The following is a 12,676-nucleotide window of genomic DNA, read 5'->3' on the forward strand; positions in this document are numbered from 1 at the left end:
GTACGGCTGAGATAATATATATTCATTCCTTAAAGGGAGGATTTGATTAAGCAAAATAAATCCATGTGTGTGCTTGTGTATGTGTGTATGGTATTCAGCTTTGTTCGGGTATTTTCCCACGTCATTATAGTTGTGCTTTTAAAGTTGTAGCAACATTTCGGCAGAATCTCATCTGATGAGTTTCTGCCGAAACATTGCTACAACTTTAAAAGCACAACTATAATGAGGTGGGAAAATACCCGAACAAAACTGAATACCATACATGTAAGTACCTGCGAAAACTTAAGAATGAATATATATATTACAGAAATAGATGGAAAAAGTAATCTTTTTCCTCATGTAATTTATGACCAGCATTTCCAGTTTCTTATAACTCTGTGAAAATGTTTAATGAATTTTAACAAATGCATTATATTTTCAGACTTTAGTCTTAGCAGTTTTATTTGATCCCAAATGAAGTCATCAAACAAAAGAATAAAATATTATTCAACATAATATTCAGCACTCTCTTGATTTCTTGTAATGAGTTCTCTAATTCATTAATGGTTATTCAAGGAAGGTCATCCAAAAAACTGATTCTATATTATTAGGATATTGATCAATTGCATTAATCTCATTTCACAATAAAATATCTCAGTAATCCATACTGGAATATCTTTCTTTGAGGGAAGAGGAAGGAGACTTCTAAGGTCCATTTTCTAAGAAAACATGCCAGTTTGAAACTAATCTAGATCTAATATGAGTTAACCTGACCAATTTCATAATTTTTCCGAGTAATCCTTGTAATCTTCATTGGTTTTATTCTTCCCATTGAATGTATGGATTCATGAGGAATTTAAAACTTGATTAGAAAAGACCAAGGAATATTTCAAAGCTTGCACTTTTCCAGGGGATACAAAGTCGATATTAAAAAGGAAAGAAGAAAAAAAAAGTGAGGGGGACCATTAACATAAGCATTTATCTTCTAAACTGTTTACAAAACATCAGAGAGAAATGGGAATTCAGAGAACTTGCCAATGTGTAAATAAATAAAATCTGTTGTGAAATATGGTTTGTGATTAAAAACATCATTAACTTACAATTTAGGATGAATAAAGTGCTGTCCCAGGATGAGAAAATTCAGGCACAGTGAGAACCGAAGAACAATCGAAGACAGCAAAATGTGTTAGCTTAATTAGCAAAGTAGCTTAATTTATCTTGTGTCGATACCAATCAAGGTAGCTTAGTTTGTCTCGTCTCAATACCCATCAAGTGGCAGGGTTCAACCCAGAATGTCAGTGCAAATGCAATGTCAGTGCTTCTATGGTTAGATGAAATGGGCACAGACTATGTGACACCAAAGTTCACAGATGAAACCAATCTAAGCCTCAGGACATGAGAGTACAATACTGGACGAGTTGATATCAACTCGTAGCCTTTTAGTTATAGGATGTAAGCTCTACACACCTTATTCTGTATCTAGGAATATTGTATATCTAAGCAGGGGTGCCCAACCTTGGCAACTTTGAGGCCTGTGGACTTCAGCTACCAGAATTATCCAGCCAGGCATGAGAATACTGGGAGTCCACACATGTGGTATAAACCTCTACACACCTTATTCTATACCTAAGCAGGGATGCCCAATCTTGGCAACTTTAAGGCTTATGGACTTCAACTCCCAGAATTCCTATGGCTGGCTGGAGAATTCTGCCAGCTGAAGTCCACAGGCCTCAAAGTTGCCAAGGGTGGACACCCCTGATCTAAAGTAGTATATCAAGTAGAGATCTACTTACCCCTTCTTGAAAAGGTCCAATGATGGTGAAGTCATACATAAAGTTTAAGTACAACAGATTATTTATTATCCTAACAACCACCACTCTTCAAAAGCCTTAAGAAAGACACAGCTAGGTTGACCAAATCTACAGCTTCTAATGAAGGCTTTACACACTATCATCTTGGTGTATGTTCATGGATTATTATAGCTGTACACGATTTTTTTTTTTACACATAATTGCCTGACACCAACAGAAGATAAGGGCGTTTTGCACTAGGATATCCATTTTGGTGGTCCTACCCACGAATCGAATGCCATGGAGTCCGCCGGTTAAGGGGATCGATTTACAAAACCAGAGCACATCATGTTTAATGATTTCTTTTCTTTGTCTTTACAATAGGGCCAAGATAGCAAAAATATTAAAACACTGACCTTTTCTTCTGAAATGAAATTTACAACTTGAGCAACGTCTCTGGTCAACTAATATATATCTTTATAAACCGGATGAAAACTATACAGTATTTAAAAGTATTAACATAATGCGATTGATCTCTGAAATGAAATGTGTACCAAAAATTCCTCACCACAGTTGCAAAATACCCTGATGCTACTGAAACCAACCTACGAACAGCAACAAATCCTCTAAACTGTTCGAAGTTTTTTGTTTTGTTTTTTCTTCCTTTCTTCAACTGAATTCAAGTAGTGTAGGAGGAACTGGTAGATGCCTTTAAATTCACAGGGCAGGCAAATACAGAGCTGTTTCTTGGGGTTTGTTTTTGTTTTTCTCTGTTCCAGCTGACCTATAAGTCTGTGGATGTGAGTTTTTTCATGCTTCTCCGCTGAGCCAAGCTTGAAGCTGCAACTGGTTCCAAAATAGGCTGAAATGTCTTGTTGTTCAGTGCAGAGTATGTAGCAGCCATGGCCCCCTGGAACATAACGACATTAAATGACAAATCAACCCACCATCCACAATCCTCATTAAGGTACAGATCTCCGTCCCTATGTTGAGTTTTGCCAACTTTACCTTCACCAGATGTGGTGCGTCTTGCCTATTTAACTGATAATGTGGCAGCTGATCTCTACAGGCTATCCATGAATGCTTAAGAACTTGCTCGGCGGTATATCTTTGATGTGGATCGACATGTAGCATATGAGATAGCAAATCCTGGATCAAACAGGTAACAAGAGTTATGAGTACAACTTAGAGAAGAGGAGGTTACAAAGAGTTGAACGTGGTCGTTCTCATATTGTCACTCCTACCAGCATAATAGCAGTGGTCCTTTCACCCCAAGATTTCCACACTACTGGAATTGTTAAATGTATTTATTTATTTATTTATTGGAATTTGTCCAACAAAAATGAGAAGAAGAGTAAAAATACAAAGACAGGGATGATAGTCATGTTAGTGCACTTATGCATGCCCCCTCGTACTAACCACTTCAGTATTATGTAAGGTCCACGGAAGTCAATTTGTGAGTGAAACTGTAAAATGAGTGGAAAGCTCAAAGCAGAATTAATACACACCCTGAACAGGGTATTATCTCATTGGGTGTATCTATTACAACAGTTTGAATAATACTGTTGCTTATGAAGCAGACCTGAATTTCAGTTTTTAGAAGAGGTAGAACAGGAAAAACATCATATGTCAAATTACAGACCTGGTTAAAATTTACATAATATATTGGAATATCTACATAATATCAATTAAATAAAATTTATTCAGCCTGACATTCACGTATGAAAAAAATCTGGCTTATTATTTTTTTTTTAAATAAACTGAATAATTTTAGCACGTGCAGACTAAGCGTGCTAAGTAAATCTTACAGAAGAGTTAAGTAACTTATAGTACCTTGCTTTTTAGATCAAGTTAATTTTCAAATATTTTTTGAAAATGCTTTAACATTATTTACAAAAGGTGGTGGTTAAGTTTCTTATTACTGATCACTACCAAAAAATGCATGCATGGTGAAGCTCTGATTTAACTGACATTTTGCAGAAGAGGCATTACACATCAATGCCTATTAAATCCAAATTTATGAAAATTGCATCTTTTTGCAACTTTATGAAGGTGAAGTGACTTATTTTTATTAGTGTCTATGGCATGAAACATCAGGATGCAACAGGACTGGTCTATTATTTGGGAGCAATGTCTACATATAAATTTTGTCCATTGTCTATTAACGTGGTGGAATCTAAAAGTTGAATCATGACAACTGGACCAGAATTTGACCATCCAGGAAGTTTCATAGGTCAAAATTTAAAAAAAGTAGTTTTGTAGAGAGTCAGAAAGTCTTTGGAATGTGCCAACTTTCGCCCACCAACTTCAAGGGTGTCTCTACAAAATGTATTGTTGCCATGATTCAACTTTTTAGATACCTGGATAATTGAGTCTTCATTGACCTAATGTGATGGAATGTAGGCTGGATTCCCAGGAGGGAGGGGGTGCATTCGAGAGGAGCACGAGACAATTCAGTTCAGATTGTTTGTGTGAGAGAAAGTGGGTGAAGACAGCTACTCCCTAAGAGTCCCCAAGATATATGCTTGGTTTGGCTGGTAGCTTGCATTAGTTTGGCTAAGATTCTATCTATAGAAGCCTATCTATAGGTGAAGAACAATAAAGATAGCTCCTTGGGAGAATCATAAAGCATCATTCTTGATTTTTGGAACCTGGCATTAAAGTATATCACATTTTAACCAACGGTTCACTTGCAATGGCATTTACACGGCTGCCTGTATCTTATAAAGCACAGAATAAAAATACGTTGATACCTTTGCAGCATCTGACACAGTGTCCCAATTGCCTCCATTTAAAGAAAATTTTCCACTACCTATCCGTAACAAAATTTCTTCAGGGGTATCATTGGGCCCGTTTGCAAAAGGTGTGTACCTAAAAAATATTTTTTAAAAAAAGGAGGTTAGTTCCCTTTGCATAAGTAGTTCAGAAACATAGATTGAAACTTGCTGATTTAGCACAGCTGTCATACTCTGGGTTGATCCTATAAAATAAGCAGAAGAGTCATGCCTCTGAACATCTGCAAATTCATAGCTATGTCAACATTTGAAAGGCGGATCTCACCCTGCCAGCATTGTATAAAGAAGAACTCCCAAGCTCCAAATATCACAAGCAGCATCATAGCCTTGCCTCATGAGGACCTAGAAGATGAACAAAAAACTCTGTGTTATTGTTAGAAAGACGAGCCCTCACCACACTCAAAACTGAGAAGTAATTTTAAATAGGTGTTTTTCAATCTTGGCCACTTTAAAATTGTGTGGACTTCAATTCCCAGAATTCCTCAACCAGTATGCTGGCTGGGGAATTCTGGGAATTGAAGTCCATGCATCTTGAGGTAGCCAAGTTTGAAAAACACTGATTTAAACTAATGACCACAGTGCTACTTAAATAAAATAGTTACCTTCCTGAAATGCTGCAGTAATACGAGCTTCTTTTAATGACCCCCATTATCCCTTGCAGGATGGAGTCTGGGCAACTGAATGGACCTGAGTGTTTACCAGCCGGATGCCCTTCCTGTCACCAATATGCAGTTATATTCAGCAGATATATATTCTCATTGTGCCTAGAGAGAAATATCTGCCTCTACCTAGGATTGAACTCACAGCCTCCTCACTGTGAGGCAAGAGCTCCACCTCTAGGCCATAGCACTGCTCAAATGCTGCAGTAGTACACAGAACAATAATCAACATTCAACTGAATTCTGGGTTTCCATGTTTATTGTCAACTCATAAAACATTTTGTATATACGTTTTATAGTTGTCAACAGAAAGCGGGAGAGGAGTTTGAAAGAGCAGGCGGCAGTGTGGAATCGAAAGTACATTCCATTCATATTTTCTTCAGAGACTGATTAGATGACTGAAGCTTCTACCGTGCAAAAATCTAATTGGAGAGCATGATTGGTGACTCTTGGCTATGGACGTGTTTCATTGGATGATACACCCAGAGGGGTGGGGAAAGCAGGATCAAGGGTGACAGTGAATTACGTATCTCAGAGTTGGCTACGCCCAGGTTAGTGCCGGCATGTTAACTTCTAATAAATCCTTTTTAGTTTTGGGAGTACGGCTCGAGGCTCAGGATTTAATTGGAGTAACTGCCAGAATCCTGACATTTATTTCTATACATTAAGAAGCCCGTTTATGCATGCTCTTGTGTGTGAGAGTAAATCAATAATTATGTTGCAAGGAACAACGGAGCAAAGCAATCTCTCCCCAACTCCTCCCCAAACTTGTGAATTTCAAATACTTTCTTGGAGATTTAAAAAGACGATTTGTAAAACAAAACAGGAAAATGCATACCTCTGGTGCCACAAAATTAGCAGTATAGCATGGCGTTAAGAGAAGCCCATTCTCTCCCCGGAGTTGCTTTGCAAAGCCGAAATCACAAATCCTGATGGAATCAGCATTATTGGAATCATCCATATATAAAATATTACTTGGTTTAAGATCCCGATGCACAACCTTAAAAAAAGAACATATAAAACCCAACTGTTCAAACTGAAATCAGGAAAAAAAAACATTTTAAAAGATTAAGTAAATTCTATCAACTCGGCCGCAACACAAAGGAGAATAGAAAGAATGATTGAATATTTAAACCAAATTTCTACAAAAATGAGACTTCATAATTGGGAGCAGACCACAGAATCAATTTATCCAGCTGTGATTTAAAAGTGAATCATTACATCTGATTTTCTCTTTTGCTTACAGACACCCACTTCTAAATCAGGTTTGTTTGTTTACTTGTTCATGGATTGATTGATTCATTCATTTAATTTGTATGGTCACCCAACTCAACAACTGACTTTGGATGGCAAGCAATCTTAAAAACAAACTCTCTCCCTCCCCCCCTCCTCTAATTTTGTCTCCAACAATTGCCAGCTAAATTCTAAAATATAACATCCCACCTATTTTTATACAGACCAGTCTCTGGTTAGCACTTGCTCTCAGACCAACCAATTTGCTGAAATGTTATACGTATAAGAAAATATAAAGGATTTCAGTTTGTTTATTTGGTGCCTTTGAGTCAATGTTGACTCCTAATGACTACTTGGGTCATTTTCTGCAGTTTTCTTGGCAAGATTTCAGAATTGCTGTTTCCATGACTTCTTCCTAGGGTTGAGAGAGACTGGCCCAAAGTCACCCAGCTGGCTTTCATGCCTAAGGTGGGATTAGAACTCATGGTTTCCCAGGTTCTGGAGTGATGCATTAACCATTACACCAAACTGGCTCTTCAGGATTTCAGTACATGGATATTTGCTTATATATTTAAGAGATTCTCCCAAAGGGGCTTTTTCAAGAGGCAACTGGATTTTCTAGGTTTTTTTTTTCCCTTTGAAGACGTTTCACTTCTCATCCAAGAAGTTTCTTCAGCTCTGACAGGATGGTGGGAAATGGAAGGATTTATATTCCTTGCAGACAGGGGGTCATTTGCATCCTTTTAGGGTCGTTGAAGCACCTGGAGAGGTTTACGTGTCCTCGGGGTCACCTGAGTAGTGCTTTTGGCTCCTGTATTTTTTTTTTTCTGGAAATCTTACTACAAGAACTATTAGCACTACTCAGGTAACCCTGAGGACACAGATAAACCACCCAGGAGCCTCAACAACCCTCTAAAAGGATCCAAATAATCAGCTATTTGCAAGGAATATAAATCCTTCCATTCCCCACTATCCTGTCAGATCTGAAGAAGCTTCTTGGATGAAGAGTGAAACATCTTCAAAAGAAAAAAACAGAAAGTCCAGTTGCCTCTTGAAAAAGCACTTTTGGAACAACCACGACTTGGATGATTGAGAATCTCTAAAAGATTCGTTCAGTTGCTCATCCACACAAACCCGAAACAGATACACCCAAACTTAATTAAATTATCAAAATGTGGCCAGCTTACTCCTTGACAGTGCAGGTAGTCCACAGTTTTAGCGATTGTATACAAGACGGCACTTGCTTCGCGTTCTGAAAAATACTTCTGTCTGAGAATACGATCCAGAAGCTCTCCTCCCTTCATCAATTCTGTGACAAGGTAGATATATTTACCATCATCGTACACCTGTAGAAGTTTAATATAGTTGAGTAACACATACTCCAGGAATGGGGCGTGAAACACAGGGTCTGCCTAGAGCCGGGGTCTCCAACCTTGACAACTTTAAGACGTGTGGACTTCAACTCCCAGAATTCTTCAACCAGCTGGCTAAGGAATTCTGGGAGTTGAAGTCCACACGTCTTAAAAGTTGCCATGGTTGGAGACCCCTGGCCTGGAGGCACACTCAACAGAAGGGGCTGATTTTCCACCAATAACTTCTTTTTTAAGATTGCAAAGATTCCAGACTACTGAATAACCTTTTGCCGCTTTCAGCTTGGCAGATGAGAGAATATTGAGGAATTGTGGAAAAAACAAGATCATATGCTATGAGGTTCTTTCCCTTGCCATAAAGCAGTTGTGTCCGATCTTGGCAACTTTTAAGAGTTATTGACTTAAATCCCAGAATTCCCTATGCTGCTGAGGAATTCTGGGAGTTGAGGTCTACAAGTTGCAAAGGATGGACATCCCTTCTATAAAGTTAATACAGCTGAAATTACATTTCCACCCAGTTGGGAACAATAAATAGCAATAGTACTTAGACTTATATTCTTGCGTTATAGCTCTATATAAGCGGCTTACAGAGTCAGCCTCTTGCCCCCAACCATCTGGATCTTCATTTTACCCACCTCAGAAGGATGGGAGGCTGAGTCAACCTTGAGCCTGGTGGGATTCGAACTGCCAAATAGCAGGCAGCCAACAGTCAGCAGAACTACTGTGCAGTACCGCACTCTAACCACTGCGCCACGGAGGCTCTATAAACCCACACACCTTTGTAGACATACCACAACAAAGCCTATTTTCAAACAGAATCATATTTCACTGACAAATATCGAAAGCTTCTCTTCTGCATTCCGGCAGAGACTGGACCAGAGGAAAGAAATTCATCCCATCAACAGCTACACTTTGCATGCTCTCTAGAAACCAGACAGAATACTTACATCTTTTAAAGTAATAATGTTAGGATGCTGTCCGTACCGCATCAAGATTTCTATTTCTTCGGAAGGGTCTCTCTTACTTTTGTCAATTATCTGGAGGGGAAGACAATGACCACAAGGAAGTGTGACAGGAGATTAAATTCAGCACAAGGAAGCACATTTCTATTTAAGAAAGCTCAGAACAGCCTCACTCTTCAAGGCCACCTTGTAACAAGGGCACAGAGCAGCCTTCTTCCCTTCAATTCCCAGAATTGTGAAGCCAGCATTACAATTGAGTGCCAGCAATTCTAGGCAGTAGTAGGATAGAGGCAATATCTCTGGAAGATGTCCCAAGCATTTCAAAACATTGGAAATCCTCCACTACAATGTGGATACTGAATCTCTATCTCTTTCTCTCCTATCCCAAAGCAGGCCTGCAGATGAGACATATTTCTGAGATACTGACATTTTATATGTATTTTAAGGGTATTAAATTATTGTATTTTCTCCTGTAACTATAGTCTTTTACCTTACTCTCATTTTAAAGTGTTTGTTTAGAATTTTCCTGGCAATATGTGTTTGGACCTGTATGTTGATATGGCCCATAGGCTAATCAATCAATCAATCAATCAATCAACATAGAGATACTTTTAAAAAGATGGACTAGAAACAAGGCAGCAAACTTGAAAGGCCTACTTATGTAAAGGGATGTGCCACTTTAAACCAAATCTTAAATTGTCTAAATGACAAGAACATCATGCTGTATGACTGTAACTTTGTCGCTTGTATCCTTATGATCTATATTGACTGTTTCCTAGTATGATCTGATTTATTGTACCCCATGACTATTATTAAGTGTTGTACCTGATTCTTGACTCTTGACGAATATATCTTTTCTTTTATGTACACTGAGAGTATTTACACCAAGACAAATTCCTTGTGTGTCCAACCACATTGGCCAATAAAGAATTCTATTCTATTCTATTCTAAAACAATTGGTAGACTCAATTCATCTACTAAAGTTCTACACTATGCAAATGAGATGGAAATAGAGAGGGTTGGGATTGGCCAGCGCCATTGATGCTGTCAGTCCAAGTACTGTATTCTGACTGGTGGGATTAACTTTGTTTTTAGTACATACAATTTTTATCTGTGATAATTGTAAGTCTCCCAGAATTCCCCTGTTTTAAGATGGGCAGCGAATGAATGAATGAATGAATGGAGATACCAGCAGTTAGTAAAAGATCCTCTGGGCAATTATCTTCTTAGTATTAAAGTTCTAAATAGCACATCCACAAATAACTGAAGATAATTACATGTCAACCCCAAAGAAAGTACCATATATTAGCAACATTTCATTACCCAAACTTGGTAACATCATCAGTGCTAGGAAGGAGTGGGGTTTGCTCTCATTTTATATAAAAGAAAGCAAACCCCACTCTTTAGAAGCACTGATGATATTACATGGCTGGGTAATAAAACATCTACAAGAAAACAGCCAAGCTCAGAGAGCACCAAGGATCCCACAGTTTAAACCTTGAGCTACAAATATTCTCCTTTATTGATGTCATACAACTGTCAAATTTGCAGCTTAGGAGATGTTTCTTTATATATTCATTCTAAATAAGATGAAAAGAACACAAATCTTAATTTAATTTAAAATGGTTAAGAGCTATAAAACATTTATTTGAAACATGGGCTAATTTATATAGATTGCTATATATGTTTAGATATTTAAAAGTGATATGGAAAAAAAATAGCGCCCCTTCATACCTTCACAGCAAATTCCATATTGGAAATTGTATGGATGCAGCGCTTACACACCGAGTAAGAGCCCACACCAATGTCTTCTTTAAGTTCATAGGCATCTGTGAAGAGTGCACTGCTCCCATGAAGTTGCTAAAGAACACAATAAAACAACTTTTAAAGGCTTGCAATTATTTCATAAACTTTTTTGGAACATTTTTGCAGGCCCCCTACACTTCTTATCAGTTCCATACAATTTGGATTTGTGAAAAGAAATATAATAGTAAGGGCAGAGGCAGACCTAAAAGAACAACTTTTGGACCATTTAGTCCATTTTAAGTTTTAGTCTTAGTGGATGTAGTTGTGGAGGCATCCCAGCTGGTTTACAATTAACATTATGTCAGAGTTTGGTTGAATTTGGATTTAATACAATAACCATTTCTTGCAGTCTGTTTTTTTTCTTTCTTCAGATGGATCTGTAAATTCTCCTAAACCCATGACAAACTTTAGCCATAGACATTAGCAGCCAACTATAATCATCATCATCATTTAACGACCTCATAATCTCTTGTGGGATAGAGTCTGAGCAACTGAATAGAGCTAGCAGAGTGTGTATTGGCCAGATGCCCTTCCTGTCACCAATGCGGAGTTTTGTTCAGCAGATAAATTCTCAGTGTGCCCAGAGAGAAATATCTGCCTCTACCTAGGATTGAACTCACAGCCTCCTGACTGTGAGATGAGAGCTCTACCTCTGGGTCATCGCACCACTCCTTGCAGCCAACTAAAAAATGAGCACACAGGGGTGACATCACAACCCAAGACCTACAATGATGTGTCTCATCAATATCAGACACAAATATGTATGTTAGCAGGGCTGTGAAATTATGATGCTGATTTTGTCATTTCCACATGCAAGCTTATCCTTGTCCAAAGACTCTTTGACAAGGATCTCCAAACTTGACTACTTTAAGTCTTGTGGACTACAACTCCCAGAATTCCCCAACCAACTGGCTGAGTAATTCTGGGGGTTGAAGTCCACAAGTCTTAAAACTGCTCTGAAAGTTTGAAAACCCCTGCTCTGTGACATTAGAAGTTAATATTAGATGGGAACCAGGTTTTTGTTTTAAATTAATCCCAAAGAATCCAGTTTCCAACCATATTGATTCTGTATAGTTACATAATTATAATCACTATACCTAATCATATTTTATCCTCTCTATGCAGTAACGAATCATGACTAAGAAAAATACATTGTAACATTTTTATAGGATACTGTTCTGACCCAAACCTTGTTCCAAATAAACAAACACTGAACAGAGATAAAAGCAAAACCTTTTAATGCTTCTCTGCAAATTCTGTTAATTCATGGTTAAAAGGCTGTTTCAAACTAATAAGAACGAGCCTTGCCAAGGTTATGTAAGGCTGCCAAGAACACTGGATAAAAGTTACTAAGAAATATTTCAACCACGAAGAGTCTCCAAACACCAACCAAGATATTCTGAATGTCCACAAGGCTTGAGTGCAAAAATTTCTTTGCTTCCTGCAAAGAACTCTGGTTTCTCAGCTGCCTTTTATCTCTTAAGGGAGGGGCCATTACCTTGCAGCCTTACACCTGAGTCGCCCATGTTGCTGCAGCTGCTCTTTCCTGCAAGCAGCCCTGTGCATATGCGCACTGGGCACAGGCTCCTCGGGGACCTCTTCATCACTGCTGCCAGCCTCCACAATCTCTGAAGGCAGCACTCCACTCCCTGATGGTCCTGGCCCCATCCCTGCATCACATGCAGGCCCCTCATTTGAACCCTCGCTCTCCGAGACCTCAGCCATCCGCACCTGCTGCCAGTGAATCACAACAGATAAGGGGAAAGTGTCTGTATGAAATTCACCAAAAATAATTTCTGTTTGGACTCGTAACACAATTTAATAGTTTATTCTCAAGTGGATTATTATATGACCTTTATGTTCCAAAGCAGCTTTCCTTTTAAGCTCCTTTCAAAAGAACAAACAGGCATACATACAGGCACACTTCTCGTCTTTCAACCAGAGAAACCACCATTCTCAAACCAGCAAAGTATGTGTGAACTCTTACAACTTATTATCCATACATTATTTTTTTCATAGCTGCGGAACCAGAAAAATCAGGCTCATACACCAGCAACGCTAGTTATCAAGCATTTCTCGTGA

The 12,676-nt window shown here is 38.4% G+C and overlaps 1 protein-coding gene across 3 annotated transcripts in view; it reads right to left on the reverse strand.

The window, feature by feature from the left end:
* Window positions 1-423: 423 nt before the first annotated feature.
* Window positions 424-12,676, reverse strand: part of RPS6KA6 (ribosomal protein S6 kinase A6) — a 61,658-nt gene continuing 49,405 nt past the window's right edge. For all 3 annotated transcript variants that reach the window (XM_026703025.2, XM_087940979.1, XM_087940980.1), the window contains exons 15-22: window positions 10,523-10,648; window positions 8,774-8,863; window positions 7,644-7,802; window positions 6,062-6,223; window positions 4,830-4,906; window positions 4,523-4,640; window positions 2,778-2,918; window positions 424-2,679 (exon numbers count right to left, since the gene is read on the reverse strand). In XM_026703025.2, coding sequence (XP_026558810.2) covers window positions 2,554-2,679; window positions 2,778-2,918; window positions 4,523-4,640; window positions 4,830-4,906; window positions 6,062-6,223; window positions 7,644-7,802; window positions 8,774-8,863; window positions 10,523-10,648 — 999 coding nt within the window. In that variant the 3' untranslated portion in view covers window positions 424-2,553. The remainder of the gene's footprint in view (window positions 2,680-2,777; window positions 2,919-4,522; window positions 4,641-4,829; window positions 4,907-6,061; window positions 6,224-7,643; window positions 7,803-8,773; window positions 8,864-10,522; window positions 10,649-12,676) is intronic.

Source organism: Pseudonaja textilis, chromosome 12, assembly GCF_049901715.1.
Source record: "Pseudonaja textilis isolate UNSWEBS1 chromosome 12, rPseTex1.2, whole genome shotgun sequence".
Classification (NCBI taxonomy): Eukaryota; Metazoa; Chordata; class Lepidosauria; order Squamata; family Elapidae; genus Pseudonaja; species Pseudonaja textilis.